Source organism: Drosophila erecta, unplaced genomic scaffold (genome assembly GCF_003286155.1).
Source record: "Drosophila erecta strain 14021-0224.00,06,07 unplaced genomic scaffold, DereRS2 tig00000092-arrow-pilon, whole genome shotgun sequence".
NCBI lineage: Eukaryota > Metazoa > Arthropoda > Insecta > Diptera > Drosophilidae > Drosophila > Drosophila erecta.
The window spans coordinates 18,094,896-18,117,549 of NW_020825207.1; the positions used below are offsets into that span (position 1 = coordinate 18,094,896).

General features: G+C 49.8%; 5 protein-coding genes across 10 annotated transcripts; 2 read left to right on the plus strand and 3 right to left on the minus strand.

The window, feature by feature from the left end:
* Window positions 1-51: 51 nt before the first annotated feature.
* LOC6549203 (protein lev-9) lies at window positions 52-7,967 on the minus strand. 2 transcript variants are annotated; one of them, XM_001974206.3, is made up of 16 exons: window positions 7,509-7,967; window positions 6,796-7,095; window positions 6,558-6,737; window positions 6,299-6,490; window positions 6,058-6,234; window positions 5,312-5,494; window positions 4,414-5,210; window positions 4,149-4,356; window positions 3,070-4,076; window positions 2,889-2,996; window positions 2,522-2,832; window positions 2,317-2,462; window positions 2,039-2,153; window positions 1,865-1,983; window positions 1,650-1,809; window positions 52-1,204 (listed from the first exon to the last, which is right to left on the minus strand). In XM_001974206.3, the coding sequence occupies exons 1-16, from the start codon at window positions 7,558-7,560 to the stop codon at window positions 241-243; spliced, it is 5,019 nt and encodes a 1,672-aa protein (XP_001974242.1). In that variant the 5' UTR covers window positions 7,561-7,967; the 3' UTR covers window positions 52-240. The 2 variants fall into 2 exon arrangements, with proteins under 2 accessions (XP_001974242.1, XP_015012046.1); XM_015156560.2 differs by lacking the exons at window positions 52-1,204; window positions 1,650-1,809; window positions 1,865-1,983; ... (6 more) ...; window positions 4,414-5,210; window positions 5,312-5,494 and adding an exon at window positions 5,654-5,991.
* A 212-nt stretch (window positions 7,968-8,179) lies between these two features.
* LOC6549202 lies at window positions 8,180-15,178 on the plus strand. The gene is made up of 10 exons (XM_001974205.3): window positions 8,180-8,771; window positions 10,150-10,270; window positions 10,328-10,524; window positions 10,787-12,053; window positions 12,119-12,224; window positions 12,282-13,096; window positions 13,168-13,906; window positions 13,969-14,159; window positions 14,218-14,693; window positions 14,751-15,178. The coding sequence occupies exons 2-10, from the start codon at window positions 10,200-10,202 to the stop codon at window positions 14,966-14,968; spliced, it is 4,080 nt and encodes a 1,359-aa protein (XP_001974241.1). The 5' UTR covers window positions 8,180-8,771; window positions 10,150-10,199; the 3' UTR covers window positions 14,969-15,178.
* On the minus strand, window positions 15,176-16,149 carry LOC6549201 (probable dolichol-phosphate mannosyltransferase). The gene is made up of 3 exons (XM_001974204.3): window positions 15,944-16,149; window positions 15,676-15,886; window positions 15,176-15,609 (listed from the first exon to the last, which is right to left on the minus strand). The coding sequence occupies exons 1-3, from the start codon at window positions 16,045-16,047 to the stop codon at window positions 15,199-15,201; spliced, it is 726 nt and encodes a 241-aa protein (XP_001974240.1). The 5' UTR covers window positions 16,048-16,149; the 3' UTR covers window positions 15,176-15,198.
* Window positions 16,150-16,391: 242 nt separating this feature from the next.
* On the plus strand, window positions 16,392-22,574 carry LOC6549199 (centrosomal protein of 104 kDa). The gene is made up of 8 exons (XM_001974202.3): window positions 16,392-16,546; window positions 18,434-18,601; window positions 18,781-19,876; window positions 20,456-20,570; window positions 20,629-21,644; window positions 21,701-21,846; window positions 21,900-22,001; window positions 22,062-22,574. Exons 1-8 carry the CDS (start codon window positions 16,507-16,509, stop codon window positions 22,202-22,204), a joined length of 2,826 nt encoding a protein of 941 aa, XP_001974238.1. The 5' UTR covers window positions 16,392-16,506; the 3' UTR covers window positions 22,205-22,574.
* Window positions 17,008-20,157, minus strand: LOC6549200. 5 transcript variants are annotated; one of them, XM_026980673.1, is made up of 4 exons: window positions 19,958-20,157; window positions 17,778-17,950; window positions 17,451-17,643; window positions 17,008-17,396 (listed from the first exon to the last, which is right to left on the minus strand). In XM_026980673.1, exons 1-4 carry the CDS (start codon window positions 19,998-20,000, stop codon window positions 17,068-17,070), a joined length of 738 nt encoding a protein of 245 aa, XP_026836474.1. In that variant the 5' UTR covers window positions 20,001-20,157; the 3' UTR covers window positions 17,008-17,067. The 5 variants fall into 5 exon arrangements, with proteins under 5 accessions (XP_026836474.1, XP_001974239.1, XP_026836477.1 ...); XM_001974203.3 differs by having other exon boundaries at window positions 17,778-18,028; window positions 19,958-20,008; XM_026980676.1 differs by having other exon boundaries at window positions 17,778-17,826; window positions 19,958-20,005.
* Window positions 22,575-22,654: the final 80 nt, after the last annotated feature.

Consider the following 22,654-nt stretch of genomic DNA (forward strand, 5'->3'; position numbering starts at 1 on the left):
AATAAAAAATGCAAGGACCAATTTAAATGAGAACTTTGTTTATATTCGACGAACATTTATTGAAATTAAAATGATGGCCGTGCGATACAGTACAGGGCTACAGTTACGCTACAGTTACAATTGAATCGCAAGAATGGCGTTACTAGTTGGAAAACGCGTGACTGTGCGCCTGGAATGTGCATTATTTAGTAGGTAATATGTATTAGTATCACTCTGGAGCAATTGACAATCCACATCGCTCTAGCCCATGGTTGTGGCCAAGTGCTTGTTGGTGGCAACGGATCCGGATCCGCCGCCTCCTCCGCCTCCGCCGACAGGACCCTCGTTGGTCACGCACGTGGGAATGGCACTGGACCACTTGCCGTTCTTAAGGCACTTGAGCACCTTGGAGCCGCGCAGATCCAGTCCGGCATCGCAGGTGAACGTGATGCTCTCGCCGATGGCGTAGTAGAACTTGACAGAGGACATCCTGCCGCTGATGACGGTGCCCGGATAAGAGCAGGCCTGCACGCACTTGGGCAGGCCGCCCGACCACCTAGCATTATCCTGGCATGCAATGATCGGCTGGCCCTGCATCATGTACTCCGGATTGCAATTGAACTGGACCACGTCGCCGGCACGATAAGGTGCTGAGCCCTGGGCGTAACCATTTTGCGGTGCCCCCGGATTGTCGCACTGCACCTCGACGCAGGTGGGCAGCGGCGCTGACCATTCGCCCGTGGGATTGCAGATCGCCTCCGCCGGACCACGCAGCCCGTAACCGGAGGAGCACGAGAAGGCCGCCCGGCCGCCCACCTCGCGCGACAGCACGGAGACACGGGGCGAGCTCGCGTTGCTGCCCATCCCCAACGGGATGTCGCCGCACTCGACGCTCTCGCAGACCGGCAACGGTGCGCTCCAATTGCCACTTGGCAGGCAGAACAGCTCCGAAGCGCCAATCAAGGAGTTCCCGTTAGCGCAGGACAGCAGCGCCCGCGTGCTCAGCTTAGTATCGTTGGTGTTCACGATCAGGCCGCGGCGCATCGGTATCTCCGGGCAGTTGATGGCCCGCACCACCACCTCCACGGTGTGCTCATGCCGAGCCGGGGTCATGCACGAGTAGAACCCGGAGTCGTCGCTGGCCGCGTCCACGATGCTCAGCCGGTACTCCAGCGTGGAGTCGCGACCTTCATCCGCTTCGGTTACCCAGCCCTCCGTGTAGTTCCTGCAAGACACGGAGATTCATTAGTGGAGTTATTCACATGGAGGACGGCTCCCTGAAGGTATCTTCCCTTAACCAGATTTAAATAGGTTGAGAGTGTTTAGGTACCTATTAAATAAAAGGTTTACATATGTGTAGGGCTGTTTCAAGGAATTCCTGGAACCAGACCCTGGTGATCATTACCTTTTATAGTGTAAGTGACGTGTCGTTTAAGTTAAAGAAGTAACACAAAGCTTATAAGTAAACCCCCAAACGTCAAACGATCTAGATCAATTTAAATGCCTAATTGCTGCTCTTAAAATTAAACCTATAATCCAATAATGAAAAACACTATAAACATTAATTTGCAGTTCAAGTTTAGACGCAATTAATTCATGAACATACCCCTTGCTGAAATTAATTAGCAACTTTAAAGGTCTTTAAGCGTATTTAACCACCCAATACCCACTTGTGCGTATGATTGACGTTCCACTTGGGATTCCCGAAGCGGCGCATCCAGAGGCACTCCATGTGCAGAGTGGTTCCCGGATAGACAATCAGCTTGCCATCATTGCTCTGGGCGATGGGACCGTTCTGATGGCGGAACAGGATGGTCGGAGCCTTCTCCACTGGATTTGGGGTCAAGTCAGATTAGGTATCCCAACTCGGCTATAAGATACCTACTCGCATAGTCGTTCTCCTGGTTTAATCCGGAGCACACGGGCTTGGTGTTGGTCCATTCCGAGTGGATGCAGGTCCTCTCGTGGCTTCCCATGAATGAGAACTTTCCAATATCCATACATCTGAGTGTCGTGCGGTAAGTATCACAAAGTCCATTTACATTCAATAATGGCTCACCTTGATATTATTGTCGCTCCTGGTGGAAAGTCCACCACGTCCTCACGAATCTCCAGGTCGTTGTAAAAACTAACCACATTAGCCTCGTTGTTTCTGAACACACAAGTTCCGTTTTCTAAAGATAGTACATTCAAGATGGTACATTAAAGAGGTACATTTTTATACTGGATTCGTTGAAAAGAAGGTAGGTCATACGGACGAACAGATGGATGGAGAGCGGACATGGCAAGGTCAACTTGTGGCTACAGTAATGACTTTCGACCGCCTTTAAAACTCACCGCAATTATAGGATCGCCCTATCCACAGTCCATTGTCGCATATGATGCGCCACGTTTGCCGATCCCCAGCCGCATTTGGGATGCAGTTAAAGAAGATCTCCGTGCCGCTCTCGTAGGCGCCATCCAGCTCTGGATGATCAGCATTCCTTTAAAGATTAAGATTAAGATTAATTACAGAGCATGGCTCTAAGAAACTGCAACTCACTTGTAGACCAGGGCGCCATCCGTTAGCATGGGTGGACCACACATCTTCATGTCGTCGTGCTCATCGGTGCCGTTGTCGTGGTGATCGTGATCGTTGTCCAGTTCGTTGTGTTCCACTTTAGGATGAGGAGGGGGCGTGGCATGCTCCAGTTCCTCGCGGGACTTCCTCAAACCGGACTCACAAGGGATGCTGGGTGGAGTGAGGATGCCTTTGTGGCAGGACATCTCAATTGGATTGGCGTTCGTGGAGAGTTCGCAGCGAACGCTGACACTGCTCCCGTGTCCAATGGTCAATCCTGCCCGGTAGCCTCCCTAAAGCAGGGGTTAACTTGTTTATAATATTCTGTGGGATATGCAGAGATCCTTACATCGTAAATGACTCCTGGAATATTGGGCAGCGTGCAGGGCACCGATGTACACTCGGAGAAGGCATTAACCGACCAGGATCCATGGGCACAGCGTAGCTGAGCTGAACCCTGAAAATTCAGAGGTATTAGGAATGATTTAATATATAGATGAATGGATTGCATTTATTTAATGGTGTCACACCTGTATATTGAACCCATCCTCGCACTCCAGGGTGATGAACTCGTTGGACTGGATCTCCTCGTAGGTGGAAAGCGGGGTCAATGAAGGTTTGTCGCTCAGTTGCTTGGTGTGGGGCTCCACCTTGTAGTACTGGCCATGCTCCACTGCGGGCACCAGACATGGAGCGGATAGGCACTTGGGCGTCTCCGGCTTCCAAATGCCCCGGATGCAGCGTGCCGTCGCATTTTCACCCTTAATGTTCAGCTTGAAGCCGGCATTGCACTCCAGATGCAGCATAATGCCCACGGCATTTCTGCCCGGAACCTTGCCAGGACGAACCGTGGTCACGTTGGCAAAGGAATCCCATTCGAGATCCTCGCATGGCCCTCGCAATCGTTTGCCTCCACCTCCCTTTCCGGCCTCTCCTCCATCGCTGATATCCACCTCACCATCCGGAATAGTTGCTCCCGACGGAGGAGGCGACTGCCCAATGCTGGAGCTTCTCCTGCGCCTCCGGCGGACTATCTGGGATTTCAGTTGATCAATGTAGGACCTTGTGGCATTCAAGTGAAGGCTACGCGATGCTTTCGGCGGGGAGCCGTTGGATAGCAGCTCGTCCTTTGGAGTTCTGTTTACGTGAACCATCTGGTTTCGCGATGCCTGGTTTATGTTGGGCAGGGCAACCACTCCAGATCCTACTACTCCTCCTGATCCCATGCCACCGCTCCCCAGGTAATTGTTGCCATTCTCAAATTCCCTGAAGTTGGACTTGCCCCGCATGGTGACCTGTGCTCCATCGTGGGTGTTAAGGTTGTTTCCCACTCTACCCACAGCATCCTGGGCATGGAGCCTCTGGTAGATCCGGTCATGGCCCAACATTTTCCGGACGTAGCGCTGATATCGCTCCTTGATCTTTTGATAGTACTTGGAGTAGGCCAGGTCGACGTCGGAGGCATAGGGTTGTGAGTTCGGAAGTGGACTGGCGTTTCGCTTCACCCGGTGAACCGAATGCTGGGCAGGATCGGCTACTATAAAAGGTATAAAAGGGGAGGATACTGCTACTATAATGCTTACAACTAAACTATATTATAAGTGCTCACTAGCTTTTATGTAGTTTTGGTTATCGACGAGTTGCCTTTGAAGTTGTCGCTGTCGCTGCAGAAGGTACATGGATCTCAACTGGCGGATCTGCAGAGAGCGACGTCTGCGGCGATTCCAACGCAGGCGAGGATGCTGGCCCAGGAGGCACTGCGGCAGGTCCAAGGGACGCCACTTGCCACCCACACAGGTGGCACCAGGCGGACCAACCTAATCGAGGAATGTTGTCGTTCGGTATCAGCAATACTAATAGGATATTTAAGTTACCTCCAGGACATATCCTTTGTCGCAATCGTACATGATCTGCTTGTTGTTCACGATCTTCTTGACATAGGGTCTGTAATCATATAGACCCATGTTGCCCACGAGCAGGACCTTTCCATTGGGTATATAGCCGGGAAAGGAGCAGAAGACCTCGTCACATTTGGGCGTCTCGCCGGTCCAGTTGCCAAATGAGCAGGTGAGCACATAGTCGTGCGGATCCGTCACATCCTTGCCCTCCGGGCTGACCAGTTTGAAGCCATCCTTGCACTTGAACCGCGCCTTCATGCCGTGCTCCGTCTTGGGAGCCATCACCATCCCGTGTTTGGGTGGACGCGGCATGCTCTTGCACCTGGCGGGCACACAGCGTGGAATGATGCTCCAGGTGCCATTGTTGCATGTGGGCGGACTGAGCAGGGATACCGGGAACTCGTAGTTCTCGTCGCACTTGACCTCCAGCGCCGTTCCGTGCTTAACCTTCTCCACTCCACCAATGCTCTGCGTTTGAGTGGGTGACTGCGTGGTGGTCGTCGGCGGATGGACGATCGTCGTTCCGTTCTCATCCGTGGTTATCTCTATGGGATACACATTGCCCTGCGAAATGGTGGGCACCACACAGGGCGCCAGACACTCGGGCAGGGCGTTCCGCCACCTTCCGTCGATCTGGCACACGCTGGAGCCCAGTCCATTGATCATCATCTCTGGTTGGCATCGAAAAATGATGCTGGCCCCCAGTCCGGTGCCCGCCTCGATGTTCTCGATCCACCCATTGTAGAGCACTCCAGGATGGCCGCAGTTGATCTCTATTAAATGAGGTAGGATAACGCAAGCCAACTTATCAAATTTCCGTACTCCAAAACTTAGATGAACAATAGAATCATCCAGTTGGGACTAGCCCACTTACCCTTGCAGGTGGGCAGAGTGCCGCTCCACTTTCGATCTGCTCCGCAGCGACTGGAACTCTCGCCCACAAGGGTGTATCCGTAGCGGCACTCGTAGCTGACCACCGAGTTGTAGGCCAGGGTGGTGTAGGTGGCCTTGCCGTTCTTGGGGTTCTCCGGGGTGGGACACACCACCGAGGTGACCACTGTGCGGGAGGCGGGAGAATGCGGTTAGCAATGGGATTGGGATGAGGGTACGCTAAAAGTTACCACAAATCTTTGAAAGCCGCCAAACCAAATAAAACAACTTCGTGGAAACGGTTTCGAATTCGAATTATTAATTCTTGTATATTTTCGTTTTTTGTTTGCTCAAGATTTGCGGTAACTTTTATTTATTCATTCAACATTAACTGGCCAACAACAACAACAACAAGGTAGTGCATAAAATTTGAACAATCTGTTAGTTTGTAACGCTAGATCAAAAACCAAATCGGAGATAGAGAGAGAATGTGTGTGGTTAACAGGATCGGAGAACTCCGACTGGAGAACCTGAGCCCTGACCAAAGTGCGCTTAATACATAGTTTCGGATACGGATATGGGGATCTGTGCCATTTGCCAGCTCCAAGGAGTCGGAAACGAAACTCAAAGGTCGCCTCGCCTATGACAACGACGCTTGGGTGGTGGTTACATTTGCGCTATCCGCTTTAAAGGTCAGAGGTCAAAGAGGTTCGGTTACAAGCTCTACCGGCGCCAGCTCGCAATACTCACAGACACAGGTGGGCAGCTCCTTGGGCGTCCACGATCCGTCCGACTGGCAGTAGCGCTCGTGCTTGCCCACCAGCTCGTATCCGGTTCCACAGTTGTAGGTGATCTTGCATCCGTACGTGTAGCACTCGCCTGCATGCCATCCGTAAGCCGGATCCGGAGGCTGGCCACAGGACCGAGCTGGAATCGAATCATCCAATGGTTATGCAAATAGGGATTTCCCTTAAGGTGTGTCTTCACTCACGTTCGCATTGGATATCCGGCCCGTACCAACTGGCCAGGTTATCAATGGCCAGGCACTTGGCCCTTGGGAATCCGTTGGTCACGTAGCCGGTGTGGCAATGGTACTGCACCGTGGAGTCCAGGTCAAAGGTTTCCTGTTCCGGCAGCGCCGAGTTTCGCGCATGCTCTATCTGCGGCGGCTTCAGGCAGTAAACTATAACGATTTCAAATACATTTGAAGTTAATCTGTTCATAAACTTGGTGGCGCCTATTTCACTTACTATTCTGCTTGCAAGCTGGCTCGGCTCCGGCCCAATTTCCATCCGCCTGGCAAAGACGGCTCTGGAGACCCACAACGTGGTAGCCGTGGGGACAGGCATAAGAGGCGCGAGCTCCAAAGTGACGTCCAGCCACTGTGACCTGACCCAAGCTGGGCTGGGCTAGCTCCGGGCACTCGCGATCTGTGCAAAGAGACTGGATGCCTTCAAAGGGAAAGCTGCCTAAAGAAACTTGACCCACCTGGCTTAATGCAGGAGTTGCCGCAGACGCCGTCACACAGGCACTTCTTCTTCTTGCTCTTGCAGTCCTCGTCGGAGGAGCACTTCCTCAAGCACTTCTGGCCGAGCAGCGTGGCCTGCTCCTCGTCGCGGGGACACTCGGAGGAGGGTGAGTTGCGTGGGTTCTTGTAGACGCGGCCATCGTCATCGGACTCCAGAGAGTCGTCGTCCTCCTCCCAGTCGTCGTCGTCGTCATCCTGCTGCGGAATCTCCGAGGTGGTCTGAATGCTGGTGCTCATCGTGCTGGTCGGAACCGAAATCACTGTAAGAAAACAAGGAGCACAGCTGTCAATCATCTGGGCTGGAAAACAAACCCCACTTGGGATTTGCCTGAGGCAAATCAACCCCTTAGCGAGGCTTCTGTTTTGGTTCCGGGATTCGCGTCTATTTTGCTCCGCCTCGCGTGCGGGCGAAAACATTGACCTATTTCCCCCGATGCCTGGTCCAGATGGTCCTGATGGCTCGGTCCCAGACTCTTTTGGAGCCTGCGCACTGGACGCCAGCTTATATAACCCAGCAGCATATACATTTTTCATCTTGCCAATATAGAGGACTCCCAAATATTGCAAATGGTTATTCTGCTTGCTGGTGGGCTCATCCGGACTACCACGCGATGGGGCTCAAATTACTGGTTGTACTTATCGGGATTTGGGGATTTCGGGCTTTCTTATTGACCTTTATAGACCAGAATGGTGGTCACAAGACACTGCAGCAGCAGGCGATTCATTTTGATTCCGTTTTAGTTGAGGGGTATCCGTGTTCTTTTTGATTATTCTCCTTTCGCCGAACTGGCCTCGGATTTATAGCATTGTGATGTCGCTATGTGATTTGCAAAATTCCTCTGCTGGCCAATTTTATTGGTAACTTTTCCGACCAGTTCGGTGGCCCGAAACTTCTCACTTCGAGCCAAGGAAACGAAATGCAGCCACGCCAGCTGCTTTCTCCCCTTTTCGGCTCTGGCCTTTTGACAGATCGGGCGAGAAGCACCCAAGCTGACAGCTTTCGACGGTGGTGGGTCCTTTTAACGGTGAAGATACGGGTTCTTGAGTCCCAGCACGCTTATTGGATCAAAACTTGCTAACAATCTCGATACCGTAAGATATGTCATGAGTTTCGACTGTTTGAAAGTTCATTTTGTTCGACGTCGAGGTATCGATACAATCGATACATTCTAAAGATCATTTAGCTAACACAATTATAACTATCGAAAATAGAAGAGGAAAATAAAAGGGGTTTCTTGATTAAATTATAAAATTCAGAAAAAGTAATTCAGAAAAGTAAAAAATATTCAATAAGTGCACCAATTCCATTCGAGTATTTACATTTTTCCACCACTTTGAGCCATAACAAATAAAATGTTTTATTTATATCCCATATCATTTGTAATATAAAAGATCAAAACTCTCTACTACTATAAATTAATTTAAAGTCAAATGAGCAATATGGCTTGGACTCTCCAGGTCGAGTTCCACCGTGCGACCTAACGGTAATTCAGCTTATCCCGTCTTTGAACGAACTGCAGCCCTCGTCGCGGAAAGCTCCGAGAGCGCGGAGGTCGGGAAAGCTCCGGAACTAGAGCTTTCCGCCGCACGCACTCGCTGGCGACCGATTTTCCAACGGAATCAGAAGCAGTGAAAATCCGGAGCGCCGAGCACCACGACGACGCACAGCGGCGGGACAAGGAAAAACTAGTCGAGGCGCGCACTGCCATCCGAAAATCCAAAAAATATAGTGGAGAGAGCGGGGAAAGCGGGGAAAACGCACTCGAAAGATACACTTTTCCGACGAAATGTCTTCGCGGCGTGTGTGCAAGAAACATTTTGATTAGGCAATTAATTGAGCAAAGTGCAAGTGCGGTGGGTGGAAATGTTTTAGACTCCGTTCGGTGGGGTGCGGCGGGTTTTCCGGGGGGCGCATGTGAAAAGCGCGTAAAGAAAAGTAAGTGGCGCAAATTTGTGTATTAAAATAAATCAAATAACCAACTAAACGATGCATACACACCGAATCGACTGGGTGCCAGTGCAAATCGCATCTGCGAACGGAGATGCGAGCGAATCTGTGACAAATTAATTGATATTGAACCACTTCGCAGTCCGCTGCGACAAAATGTCGAACTAACCGATTCAAAAACATATAGATTCTGTGTATATAGGGAATTTATTTTTAGCGATTTTTAAAGCCCCTCCCGCCCCGCAGGGGAATTCAAATCGGTCGCGAAAGACCAATGCTGTGTGTATTGTGAATCGAACGATCGCAAACATATTCTGAATCCAATAAAGTAGTTCCCAAACCAGGCATCCATCATCCATCATCCATCGGTGGTATCGAAAACGGGGGGCTCGCGCGTCAACAATTTTCAAGCGTGTACACAAAAATCCAGCCAAGCGCATTGCCCGCAATAAATCCGAGACGAGACCCAGACCCAGACCCAGCAGAACCCACCATATAGACCATTCACCACCCACCACCACCACCACCAGCACCACCCACTTGGGCCAGTTCACTCGACCACTTGATTAACGCCAATGCCAATTCAACGCAGAAATTCTCTACAAAAGTTCTCGCAGAGAGCATGCGTTCGCCTCCCCAGAGAAGGAGCAAGAGAAAGAGAAAGCGAAAGCTTTTCTCTCTGCTATCTCTCTCCCGGACTCGCCCCATCTCGCTCGCACAGGATGTGCTCCGTGTCCCCAGGCACTTTGTTTTTGTCATTGACCTGTTGTGGAAATCTATACGTGTATATGACAGTTATTAACTATTCAAGGCCGAGTGCGGAAAACTACGAGGATTAGTGATCTGTACAACCTCATAGGAAACATCCTTCAAACGAGATCGAATATCCGTTAGTATTCTGAGTTCATCTGCGCGTTGGAAAGTCCCCAACAGCTGGGGGGTTCCTTAATTAATATTGTGCAAATATGGTGCCCATTAGCAAGTTCATATCTCATATTAGTTATCATTGTCGTGGCCAAACACATGCCATACGGTTCATAAACACGATGAACAAATACAATTTACTCCACACAAGGATGAAAGGATGAAACCTCGAGGGCTTTCTAATCGATATGGGTGTGAGATACAGTGAGCAGCTTTAAAGTTCCCAGATCCTTCGAAAGAACCACTTTTAGCTGTTGCAAGGAAGGCAGGATAATGAAAACGGGTTTCAGCCCCAAGTAAATCAAAAAGCACAATCCGTGTATTCCATATCAACCAATTAATATAAGGATACAACAGATGCTTGTATATCTATAGATACATTTGATAACCGCAATCTCTGTCAATCTCTCAGAAACTGATGTTCTTCTACTATCCCTTGCAGGACATCAATAGTCAATTGTAATTTAAAGAGTAGGGACTTAAGCGACCGCAATGGGCAACGTGTGCAGTTCCGGCCAGAAGAAAAAGAAGGACAAGGATAGTGCCTCCGAAAAGTCAGACGAGTAGGTTCTCCCGCCCGTGTATCAATTGCCTGGATTGTAATATTGTTGTGGTTGCAGCTCACCTCCTTACCAGGAGGCGGAACAGAAGAACACCCTGATCTCCGCCGATTCGAGTGCTGGTGATGGAATGCGGGCTCCCTTGGCCGCCGTGGAGGCACTTCCGGAGGCGACACCGCTGCCGGAGGCCAACGGAAACCAGCAGGTCCAGATGCAGCCACCAACGGGCCCGGGAAAGCCAGGGGGAGCAGAGAAGGGTGAGTGACATGTTTTGAAAATAGTTAAGACCTGCTTATTTTGAAGGCCAATGTGAAATATTGTTGAGTTTTGTACTGTGTTCTACCAAAGACACTACAATAATTCTACCATACTATTAAATATAAATTGATCAAGCTTGTCTTGGGTTTTCTAAGCTCCGCTCAATATGATTGTAAAGTCTAGAAGATGAGTTAGAATCTAGACACATAGATATATTAATGAAACTCAATTACAAACTAAGCGAACTTCCTCTCCCTACAGATTCAAATAGCACCACACCACAGGGGGCGCAGGCGCCCAGTGACGTGGCCAATGCCAATCCCGGAGCCGGAAACCTGAGCGTGCTGCAGGGCAAGCCGCCGCCCGGCCGCAAGATTGAGCGGGACAAGAAGATCGTGGTCTACATCCTGGCGGACAACAGCACCGAGTACAAGAAGCACAAGCGGGTCGTCCACAGCCTGTACAAGCATTTCAAGAGCAAGTGCCAAAGCCGTGGCTTTGACTTCATCATCGCCGATGTTCACGACAGCGAGCCGGAGACGGAGCCGGGAAATGGCAATGCCAGGAAGGATTTCTCCCGCCTGCAGGAGGCGAAGCGCTGGACCCAAACGCCGCTGGAGGCGCAGGGCGGTCACGAGGAAGCGGCCAACTGTCTGTGCGAGATCACGCGCCACTCGGCCGGAGCGTATGTGATCCCCGTTCTGTTCTTGGGCGCCACCCTGGGCACACCGATGCTGCCGCTGACCATCGAGAGCCAGGACTTCACCTCGGTGCTGGGCACCGCTAGTGAGGAAGAGCGTCTGCTCCTGGAGAAATGGTACACCATTGACAACTCGTACCAGCCCATGTGCCATCGACTCCATGCCCAACAGGTGGATCCCTACTCAAGCCAGGTGAACGGGGAACTGAACGAGCTACTGGCGGTCCTCTTGCGTCTCTTCTCCGACGACGTCAAGGACTCGTATCTGACCACTGTGGTGGAGCAGGAGATCAATAACACGGTTCTGATGAGCCAGGAGCTGGCCAAGCGCTGTATCTGGATCCAGACGGGCAGTCAGGTGGCACGGCCGTCGGAGAATGCCAGCCCTTTGGAGCTGGAGGTGCAACGGAGGCTCAGCCATGTGTACTCCGGTCTCAAGAGCCAGTTGAGCGAGAAAAACCTCATACGTATGTTGCCCACGATGAGCATCCTGGACGAGGAATTGTCGGCGGTGATCGAGAGTCTGCTGGACAAGACGCTGGCCGGGATCTTCGAGGAGCACCAGCAGAAGAACAGCATCCCCTACAATACGCTGGGCGTGGACCGCGTGCTGCTCGAGGAGCTTCGCCTGGTGGGCCACTACTCCAAGCTTTTGGCACAGAACTCAGCCAACTTCGACATCATGAACGACGTGAAGCGCTACATCCGCGACAGCACCGCCCAACCGCTGGTCGTATCCGGGGCACGGGGTAGTGGCAAGAGTGTATTGGTCTCCAAGATCATGGAGAATGTCCACCGCTGGAAGCCGGAGGCACAGCTCATACTGAGGTACGATATAAAATCATATCAACTTTTAAACGTGAGTATTGATTAACCATTTGTTACCTCTTCAGATACGCCAATCTCAGTGCCCGCTCATCGGATCTCACTTCATTGCTGGGCTCAATGGCCAACCAGATGTCGGTCCTGGAGACGGGACATCAATGCCAAGTGCCACACGTATAGAAATTTTATTTCAACATAGAGCGATGATATTAATGTAGTTTTTCCAAACAGACACTAGAGGGTTATTCTCGAGTGATTCGAGAGATCCTTGACCGGCAACAGCGCTTCTTCGTGCTGATCATCGACGGCGTGGACGAGCTGCAGCGGGATGAGCTGCTCGATTGGCTTCCGCAGCAGCTGGGCAGCGCCAAACTGATCCTCACCATCAGCGAGCTGGCGGACGAGGGGGAGGATGTGGACGGGACGGAGGCTGGGGACTCCTTTGATATGCTAGCCGCGCTGGCGCAGTTGGGCATACCACAGCGGTGCTTCCTGCGACTGCGACAATTTACGGAACGCCAGTGGCACGACATCCTCAGCTCGGGCGGCGGAGACTTCTATGCGGCCAATGGGGCACTGAAGTTGCCCGACGAATGGAAGACGCTGCACGGGAAGACGCCCTACCACGCCAAGTCCTTGTGGTGGTTGGCCTGGCTGGGGCATGTGGCTCAGCCGATTAGCGAGATCGGCGACATCTCCAGCCGGATACTTCAGGTCCTGGAGTCCAAGTTCGCCACCGATCAGGTGGAACTATTGCTCCTGATCGTCCGCCTGTCCCCGTGGGGCATCCGGGAGAGCGATTGCCTGGGCGTTTTCCAGAAAATGACCCAGCTGGAGGCGCAGGTCGCCTTCAAGGTCTGGTCCAAGTTCTGCTGGCTGATGGGACCAATGCTGTTAGGTCTTAAGAATATTAGGATAGCGGACAAGAGCTTTGGACGAGCGGTCCTGGCGAGGTACGCGCAGAAGCAGTGGCTGGTACATGAAGCGCTGCGGGACTACTTCGACCGGCAGGACAGCGAGTTCAAGGGTAGCCAGGGTGCCAACACGTGAGTGTTCCTCCTCTCCTGCCATTGCAGTGCTTTCACAATCCCAATTTATACAAACCATTTCTCAACAGCTACAATTACCAAAAGTACTTAAAACTGCCTTATCATCATTTCTGTGCCGTGATCGAGGACAATCCGGCGCCTCACAAGATCGACATACTCTTCAACTGCTTTTACTTTACGGACCTGCAGTGGATCGCCAATAAGGTGCACGCCACGGGACCGGAGCACCTGCTGAACGACATCCTGCAGGCGGAGTGGCTGGCCAAATCCGGCGGCGAGAACTGCCCCACCGCATACGTGCACATCTGTTTCCTGAAGCAATTCCTGGAGCAGTATCTCCACGAACTGAGCTACGATGGCCAGCAGTTCTACACGCTGATGAAGTATTATCTGAAGACGCGGTTCCGGGAAGCACCAGAGCTCAAGGACGACGAGAAGATACGCTCCTGGTGGGAGTACACTAATGAGCTCGAGTTTGCCTTCCTCGAGATTCTTAACGCGGACTTGGATGCGGAGAACGGTAATCAGGCGGAGCAGGAGAAGCCTTCGGAGGACGCAGTCCCATCCGCGGTCCCCGTCAAGGGCTACGATGTCCTATTGAATCTGCCCCAGCCCGGATGCTATGTGGCCTCCATGTGCACAGACCGAGCTGAGATCTGCATATGGGACGTGAAGAATTGCTGTCGAATCCGGGAGCTGCAGGGCATCCAGCAGCCGACGGCGATGTGTCCTGTGGGTAACTATGAGGCAGCAGTCCTGTGTCGCCGCGAGATCCGCGTCATCAACCTGGACGAGGGAAAGTTCAAGGTGATTGGCCTTTATATCTTATCTTGTACCTTATGTAAATGTAGTATTCCTTCTGAATCCAGGTAACTCTCAAAGGCGTAATGAACCAAAAAATGCCGTATTTCGGTCTGCACGATCAGAATCACTTGGTTTGCTTATCGCGCAACCGGATGTATGTGAATCTGATGAATCTGGAGTCGGGCGATTGTGTGACCACCTTCAAGGCGGGTGAGGACCGCTTCCTCAATTCCCTGTTGGTCTCTGGAGATGGAAGGTAACAGGTTGGCATGTTTCGTATTCAAGTAGTTGCTAATTTCCGATTTGATTTCTAGGATCTTGGTGTGCGGTGATGAGACCCAGAAGCCTTTCCCACTGCTCGTTTGGCACCTATCGCAGAGAAAGTTGCTCTATGACCTCCGAATCCCGCACCACGACTTCATCACCTCCCTCTCCGCGATCACCCACGAGGGCTCCTATGTGTGCGTGGTGGCCAAAGAGCTGAACGAGCCGACGACGCCCAACTTCATTGTGGTATACGACTTACAGAGCGGCACTCTGTTCAAGAAGTGGAAACCATCCTGCAACACAGTTTCCCTGGCAATCTCCCAGGTGAACGCTTGCGTCATCGCCGGCCTAGAAGATGCCAAAATCCTAATCTGGGATCTGGTCACGGGCAACTGCAAGAGCACCTTGATTGGTCACAATGCTCCGGTAACGTTCTTGAAGCTGGATCCATTGGGAAAGGTACTACTCTCCTACGACAAGGAGGGACGTGACTCGGCTGTCCGCATGTGGGAGTTGAATTCGGGTATGTGCCAAAGACTTCACCTTCCTAAACTGTATAGTCAAGCTCCTGTTCTTGCAGCCAAATCACTGGCCGTGTTTAAGCCACCGGCGCAAGTGAGCACTTGTGAGATTCTGCCAAACGGATCCTTCGTGGTGCTGGCTCTCAAGGATCGCAACTCCTTGCTGACCCTGGCTTTGAAGAACTACGGCGGAGGATCGGGCGCCCTCGACGATGACTGTGGCACTCTATACGGCAATCCAGACAACCAGCACAAAGTTTTCGACTTGAGTAATTAAATCAATTAACGCTAGTTATCATTATTCAAATTATAAATGAAGCATAACAGGGTACGAGCCCAAGGAAGGCAGAACTCTGAATTATTATAAATATGGCAAACAAATTTCTCATGCATAATTCATTAGATGTATGTAAAATTCTTTGAGCAAATCTTACCAAATGTACAAAGCAAAGGAAATCCAAAAAACATTAAAAATTCAAAAATCTACTCAGCTAATGGTGGTTTTCTTTATGTGGTCGCAAATAGATACAAAAGGTTCTTGGCAAACTGAACAATCTCGGTCCCGCCAAGCTTGGAGGTGCCATAAATGCGGTCCACAAAAGTGATGGGCACCTCGGCGATAGAGTAGCCGTGCTGTCTAGCCCGAACTAGCATCTCCATTTGGAACACGTAGCCCTTGGACACGCAGCTGGCAATGCATTTCTCCAGGACATCCTTCTTGTAGAGCCTGAAGGAGCCGGTCAAATCACTGGCATTCGGGCGTAGGAGCACCTGAGACAAAAAATTCGCGCCGCGTGAGATGAGCTTGCGCTTGAAATCCCAGCCAAAGACGCCTCCATTTCCGGCATACCGAGTGCCGGATACAATGTCATAGTTTCCCTCCTGTTGCAGCTTGATGAACTCTGGGATGAATTTGGGCTGAAGCGAGAAAAATAGTAGATATGTTTTCCCATCTATCAATTCAACCTCCTTATCTAGACTCACATGATGACTCAAATCCGCATCGATAATTACTATAAAGTCGCCGGTAGCATGCTTGATGCCATGTATGTAGGCCGTCCCGAGTCCCAATTTGGAACCACGTGGCTTTAGCACAATCCTGTCCTCCCCATAGATCTTTTGCAAGTCCTTGGCCACGTCCAGTGTTCCATCCGGGCTACCATCATCAATCACAATCACCTCGTATTCCAAGCCGCTGCATAGGGGGAGCTTTAAATGCCTTAATTTACACCTCAGAACAGCCAGTACTCACCTTGCCTTCATGTATTTCACAATTAGCCATATTATAATGGGCAAATTATCCTTTTCATTGTAGGTGGGCAGCAAAATGCTGTATTTATGGCCATTTGTTGGCATGATAATCGTTCTCAAGACCCGTGTAAATAATGCCAATTAGAACTAGAGAAGTGTTGATCAGTTCAGAAACACAAAACAGCTGTACTCAAATCGATAGCGAAGTCGATTGAAATTAGATAGCTGTCGAAAAGTATCGAATTAAAAATGTAACTTTTAATGTGCTAAATAAATAATAAGTAAATGATATTAATATTTCTAATATGAGAAAAAATATGCTTCGCAATAAATCATTGAATAATCGTTATTTAAATGTATTGTTAGTGATAGTATGTTTTTGGTATATTTGCCAAGCTAAAACGGTATTATAGTATACTTTTCAGAGCACACCGGTATAAAGCATAAACAATTACGCGGTCACACAGTTCGCGAACGGCCGCTTTAAGAATAAGTGCTCTCTTTATGTGCGGAGTAGCTAATAAAAGTGGGAAAGTAGTGCGCTTTTGACGGCGCGACGTGAACATGGCCAAGAAAATACCTTTTAATGTGGTATTCGCCTCAGGTAAACAAAAATACGAGGATGTTCAGACTGCAAACCGCAAAACACTCTATAACTTATAGTTTTCTTATTTGTTTCCTTTTTTATGCGTTGCTTACGTTCCTAACTGCATTTTTGGTTGCGACAGGATTTGGATGAGGGCTAAAGGTTTTCTACCTCCCTTTCTTCCTTTGAAACCCGCTGCACTTGAGAAATCGATAAATCACGCATACGCCTGGTGCGCCAGGACGTTGGGATTTGAAATAGACTGGCGCTGCTATTTTAATTGCAGTTAATTTGCTGGCAATAGTCACATTTAAATATTGCCAGGATGCTAAATCAATTTGCCAAAGTTTCGGCCAATTTACCACGGCCTAAAACCACTGCAACCACGATGACTGTAATATTTCATTATTATATTGTCAGACTGCCGGGTTGTCGACTCTTTTTGCGTCTGCATGTGCAATTTAAGTTGCGGCCAGAGATTTCAATTTGGCCAAACGCCAAGCTCTTTATTTTCATACTAGAACCAGACAAAATTTCGGTTAGCCTTGATTCACCGCTTTCCTTTTGGACCGATACTTAAGTTTAGTTAGGAGCGATGATACCGGCGCAATGATGGTGAGTCCATAAACCAGGACGGTGATCAGCATCATGCCGGGAATAAAATCTGTGTCCACATACTTGGAGAAGAATTTCGAGTAGTAGCCAAGGGTAATGGCGCCCATGCCCAGGCTGAAGGTGACCAAGCCAAATAGATTATGGCGGAAGCGAAGCTCCGATGAAGGCATCACATTCAGGGCGAACTTGGGCTGGAAATAGTTGACAAAACCGCCCACAATGCTGGCCGCGCAGAAAAAAGAAGCAGCTCCTCCTGCAAAATGTCAGCTTTAATTGATTTTCTGAATTAACCTAATTATTTACTCACCCACTCGGCCGTGCCAGGTGTTGAAGTGCACCTCCTTGCTGGAAAATTTGCCCAGGGATCCCAACAGAACCATAGAGCCACCCACAATCTGCAGGATGGCGTGAAAGCGCGACTTGTTTCGGTGCGACAGCCAACGGGTGAGCGGATTCACTTTCGAGTGTGACATCATGGCCTGGGCGATAAGGACGTGGAACTGGCGAAAGCAAGGAAAGCCTTTTAATTCAGATCAAGTTCGATAAGATAACAAGTGACGTTGCATGCCCGTGTTATCCAGGTCAATCTAACACTATTGATTATGTGGCCAAGTGCTTATCGCAGCGTACTCACCCCAATGCCCGTCATAAACATATGCATGGCGGTGTCCTTGAACTCCAGACTGCGCGCCAGGAAGAAAAAGAAGACGGCCACCAGAAAGATGAGCATGTGGTTGATACTGTTCAGCAGGCTGTGGATTTGCAGCCAGGCAGTGGCTTTCGTGTAACCCTCCGGCATTTCAATTGCTATAATAATACTACCAGATTCAGTAACAGAGCACAAGCGGCTGAGCGACGACTAAACTAGCATGTTGCTTCACATCGCTTAAATAGAAAATAGAAGAGAGTGGAGCCCAGAGATAGAGATAGAGAACAACAAGGGAGATAGGGTTTGACTTCTACAGCTGGGTTCGAATTAATAGGGCAAGTTGGTGAAACTTAACGTATAAATGTTTTCGTTTATGCTTTTCATTTCATACGTTTTATGACCTACAGAAGTTATAAGCTGTTTTGGAATATTTAAAAGATTTTTCAGGTTCGTTTTGACCGCTGCTGTTGTTTAGCGTAGCAAGCGAAAGAGAACGAAAAATAACGATTATTATGTCGAAAAATTTAACTGAATACGCGAAAAAGAGATTGATTAAGAGAATAACAGTCACCTGGCCACCTATTCTTAGTTTATAACCTGATCAAAGTAACGATGATTCGGTCATATCGCTTGTCTTTCAGATGAGGATGTTAACTTTCCGGCCAGCGAGCTTAACAATCACGGGCCCACAGTTCACGGATGGCGAAGTGCTTCGAACGGCAGCCTCACCTCACATGACATTATCCTCCGATTTCAGCAGCCGGCCAAAATCTATCGCATCCAGCTCCTGGCTCACCAGTATCTTATCCGTAAGTTAATGTGCTAAATTAAGTGGAATTCGCTACAAGCATAATAAACGTACAGAAATAAACGACGTATGTATGTCTGATCGCTAATATGATCTATGATTTTAAATGAAACAAGAAATAATAAGCAACCTATTTACTGACAGCTTAAAGTCTCCCTATAATGTTTTCTCTTCATCCAGCTGAGAAAGTAGAACTGTGGCTGCACTACTCGCCCAAATCCCTGCCCAGCACTCCATCGTCGCAGTACTTCGACTTTCTGGGTTTTGTAGCCTTAGCGGATAATGCGAACACCAACTACAAGTCCCGGGAGCTGCAAAGCGTCACCGTGTGTCCACGTAGAGGCACTCATCTCAAGCTGCGTCTGATTGGCGTCCAAGGAAACGACTACAATGACACAGGCCAGATATCCCTACTAGCGGTTAATGTCCTTGGCGAGGATCTGGAAGTAGGGCCGAATAATGGCAACGGAGACGAGCACTTGGCCAACGAGGCCCCGCCGTTGGACACGGCCACCGGAGAACTGGCCCTGGCCTCCATCTGTGATGACCTGCTCTTCTCCATGTACGTGGAGGAGTCAATAGTGAAGAGCATACGAGAGTTGGAGCAGCGAAAAGTTTTGGCCGTAAACTCAGAAAGGTTCGAGTACGCCCGCAAACTGAAGCTATGCATGACAGCTTTAAGGACTGCCGGCGAACGTTTGGGACGCTATGCTCTGGCCAAGAGGCAGGCTGTTCAGCAGGAGGACTTTACCACGGCCAGGCTTCGCAAGGAGCAGATCGAGATGTACCGGGCGGCAGTACTTCGGCAATTGCAAGTGCATCAGCTTCTGGAACCGCAGGGCGTGGCCTTAAGCTCCAATGACCAAAGCTGTGAGATCTATGCGGGTGGGAAGCCCAGTCTGCCGTCAGCTCCCAGCCTGCAGGATGTGGCACAGGCACTAGCGGAGGCCACCTTCAGTCCCAAGAGCATAACGAGTCTTAGCTTAGAGGACAAGTCCTCGACGGATGGCTCCCAGCCCGGTAACGATAATACGGTGACAGCTCCTGCGCCTGCTCCTGCACCCGCTCCTGCGCCCACCTCCTTGCAGGCCACGCCCACTCCCACGCTAGGGGGCTGGCGCAAGTCCCACGACGAGCTGCCGCAGTCGCCACGTCTGCCCTCGAGGCACAGCTCACCCATGTCCAGCCGCCAGGGATCGCTGCGCAGGCGCAACAAGAGCGTGCCACGCAACTCCTATGAAGATTACGAGGAGCGGGCCATTCCCACGCTGCGACAGTGAGTACCGAGCGTAGTTTGAAGCGTAATCGTTGTGTGGGTGTCTAATAAATACGTAAACAATTGTGGAATAGTAATTACTTCGTTTGTTTACTCGAAACAGCTGTCCATTACAGAGTTGCATGATGACTCAGTACTCGTATTCGTAGTTTGAATGTTTGTCAACACTAGCGACCGTTAGAAAGAACACTGCCCGTCAACTCTTGAAATTTAAAATTGAACTCGCGCTTAGATTTTAAAGATCGAAAATGATACTTAAATGGCTTCTGGATATTACAAAAAAAAAGTGTTTATAAGTTTTAATGCATATTTAAAATCCTACAAAAAAGAAAAATAGGTTAAACCAATTTTATTTAATTTTATATAATGTATGTACTCAATTTCTAATCTAGCTAGGCACACAAATTTAAATTGGGAATTGTTTAAACACATTTGAAATCAATACTTTGGTAGACTTACTTTTAATTGTACCTACCTTTCTACTCCTATATGTATATTGTAACCGCATCCGTAAACGTTGCCATTCCGATACAACAAAACACAAACCGCTCACAGTTCAAATACTAATGAATTTTTAAGGGAGTGCCAAGGCAACGCGCTACTGGAAGCAGATCCGAACCGGGGACGCTCGCGACTGAACGACCGCGAGCGTCGCCAGGCAGCGCTACCCATCCTGGTCTTTGGCAATGAATTGGTGAGTCCACCATTGGACCCAATAGTATACATATTCAATACGCGCCATTAAATCGCAGGTGGAGCAGTTCTATTCGCGTCAGTTTCAGGACCGCGAGGATGGCTTGATGCGTCTGCGTAACTTCCTTAAGGAGCACGACCTGGTGGAGCCGTCGAGCAACGAGCACGCTGCCAGTCCCAACAAAGTGGCCCGCAGCGCAGCTCTGCTGCTGCATCGCGCTGTAAGGGACGCCGTTTACTCCGTGTTTAGCCAGGCCACTGAGACGGTGCGCATGCTGTTCCTAGAGTACGTGCCCGGTCGAGTTTCCTCCAACGAGGTGGCCCGCTGCGTGGATCGCCTGCTGCCCGAATTGCTGGCCAAGTCCGGCGATCCATCTGCTCGCCTCCACACTCTGGCCCAGCACACGATCCTCAGCATTGCCGCCTGTCCGGAAGTTGCGGAGCAGCACCTGGTTGCGCCGGCACTATCACGAAGCGTTGGATCCGGAACTCACCAGCGACTGGCAATGAGTCGGCTGCAGATGCTGGAACAGCTAGTGCACACTCAGGGCATCAGCACGGACAAGCATAGTGGACTCACCTGCAGGGCACTGTCCGAGTGTGGCTGCTCCGGCATCCATCATCCCGCGGAGCCAGTGCGAAAGGTGGCCGAGCGCATCCTGCTGCTCGTCTACAAGGTAAATCCCCGACTAGTGCGCAAACAATTGCCTCCGGATGACGACATCACGCGTCGAAACCTCTTGTACCGCCAACTCTTTACCGAATTCGACAAGTTGGATCTGGATCGCAAGCAGGAGCTACTGGAGGCAAGCAAGTATGGGGGAGGTCACAGCTCGGGTGATGCGGCCACACCGCCGGCGGATAAGGCGTCCACCAGCTCAGATGCCTCTCGACTGATGAATAGTCGAAGTGGTCATTGCCTGGGTCCAATGGCCAGCTCCAGTAACGGATATGCCAGCTGCAATGGAAAGCAGCAGTACAACGAGCAGCTCAAGCGGTCCATGCTCTCCGTCACCAACTCGCGAAAGGGATCCGCTTCCAACTCGGAGTCCACTGAAGACAACACACCCAAAATGTGTGTAGCCAAAATCAATTCATAAGGGATCTGCAATAATATTGATATTGTTTTAGACGTTGCCCCTTTTGTGACTGGTCATGTGCTGGCAATGACGCTACTCAGCTGGACCGACACTACTGGAAGGCCTGTCCTTTCCTCACCAAGTGCCCACAATGCAGTCAAGTGCTGGAGATAGCTGCTTTGAACTACCACCTGACGAGTAAGTCTGCAATATAATACTTTATGATAATTAACATTTTGAATATTCCTCAGAGGAATGCGATGCCAAGGAAAGCTACGTGGTATGTGTCCGCTGCACTGAATCGGTGCACAAGCAGCTATATGAACTGCATCAGATGGAGGACTATTGTCGGGGTAGGATTTTGATATTGAGTTAAATTCTCGAGACACTACATCACTATTTCCCCTCTCCAGAACTGAAAACGGGTGCTGCTCGATGTCCCCTCTGTCATGACGATGTTCACCTACCCCAAGACGGCGGCTGGAAATTGCATCTCCTCAGCGCCGGCGGCTGTCCCGGGAATATACGCAAGAGGAATCTCAAGAAGTCAAATTAACAACCGTACACTTAACCTATCTGTAGGCCTAGCGATTTAGCGAATTTATTAAAGCAACTATTCTAGTCAGGATACCTACTCAAGGAAGCTATCTCATTTCAGTCGCAGTAGCCGCAGTCATTTAGTTAACTTAACCAATTCGTTTCTCACTCAGAGCATTTAAGTTAGGCACATTTTGTTAAGCCAAGTAGTTAGATCTATTTCGTGCATTCTTTTGTATTTTTTGTACGCAATGTGATTTGTTGAATGTAACATGAATTTTTGAATCGTCCTTACAATAAATAAAGCCCATCCATACCGTTTTAAACATGAAACTGAGTTGTTTGTTTGCATTACTGTCGTCCATAACTGGGATACTTTGCTTTCAGTAAATTTCCAATTTATATGCCTAGAGCGCATTCCTTAATAAATTTTTAATTGCTTGGCATATAAGGCACATGCAGCACAATT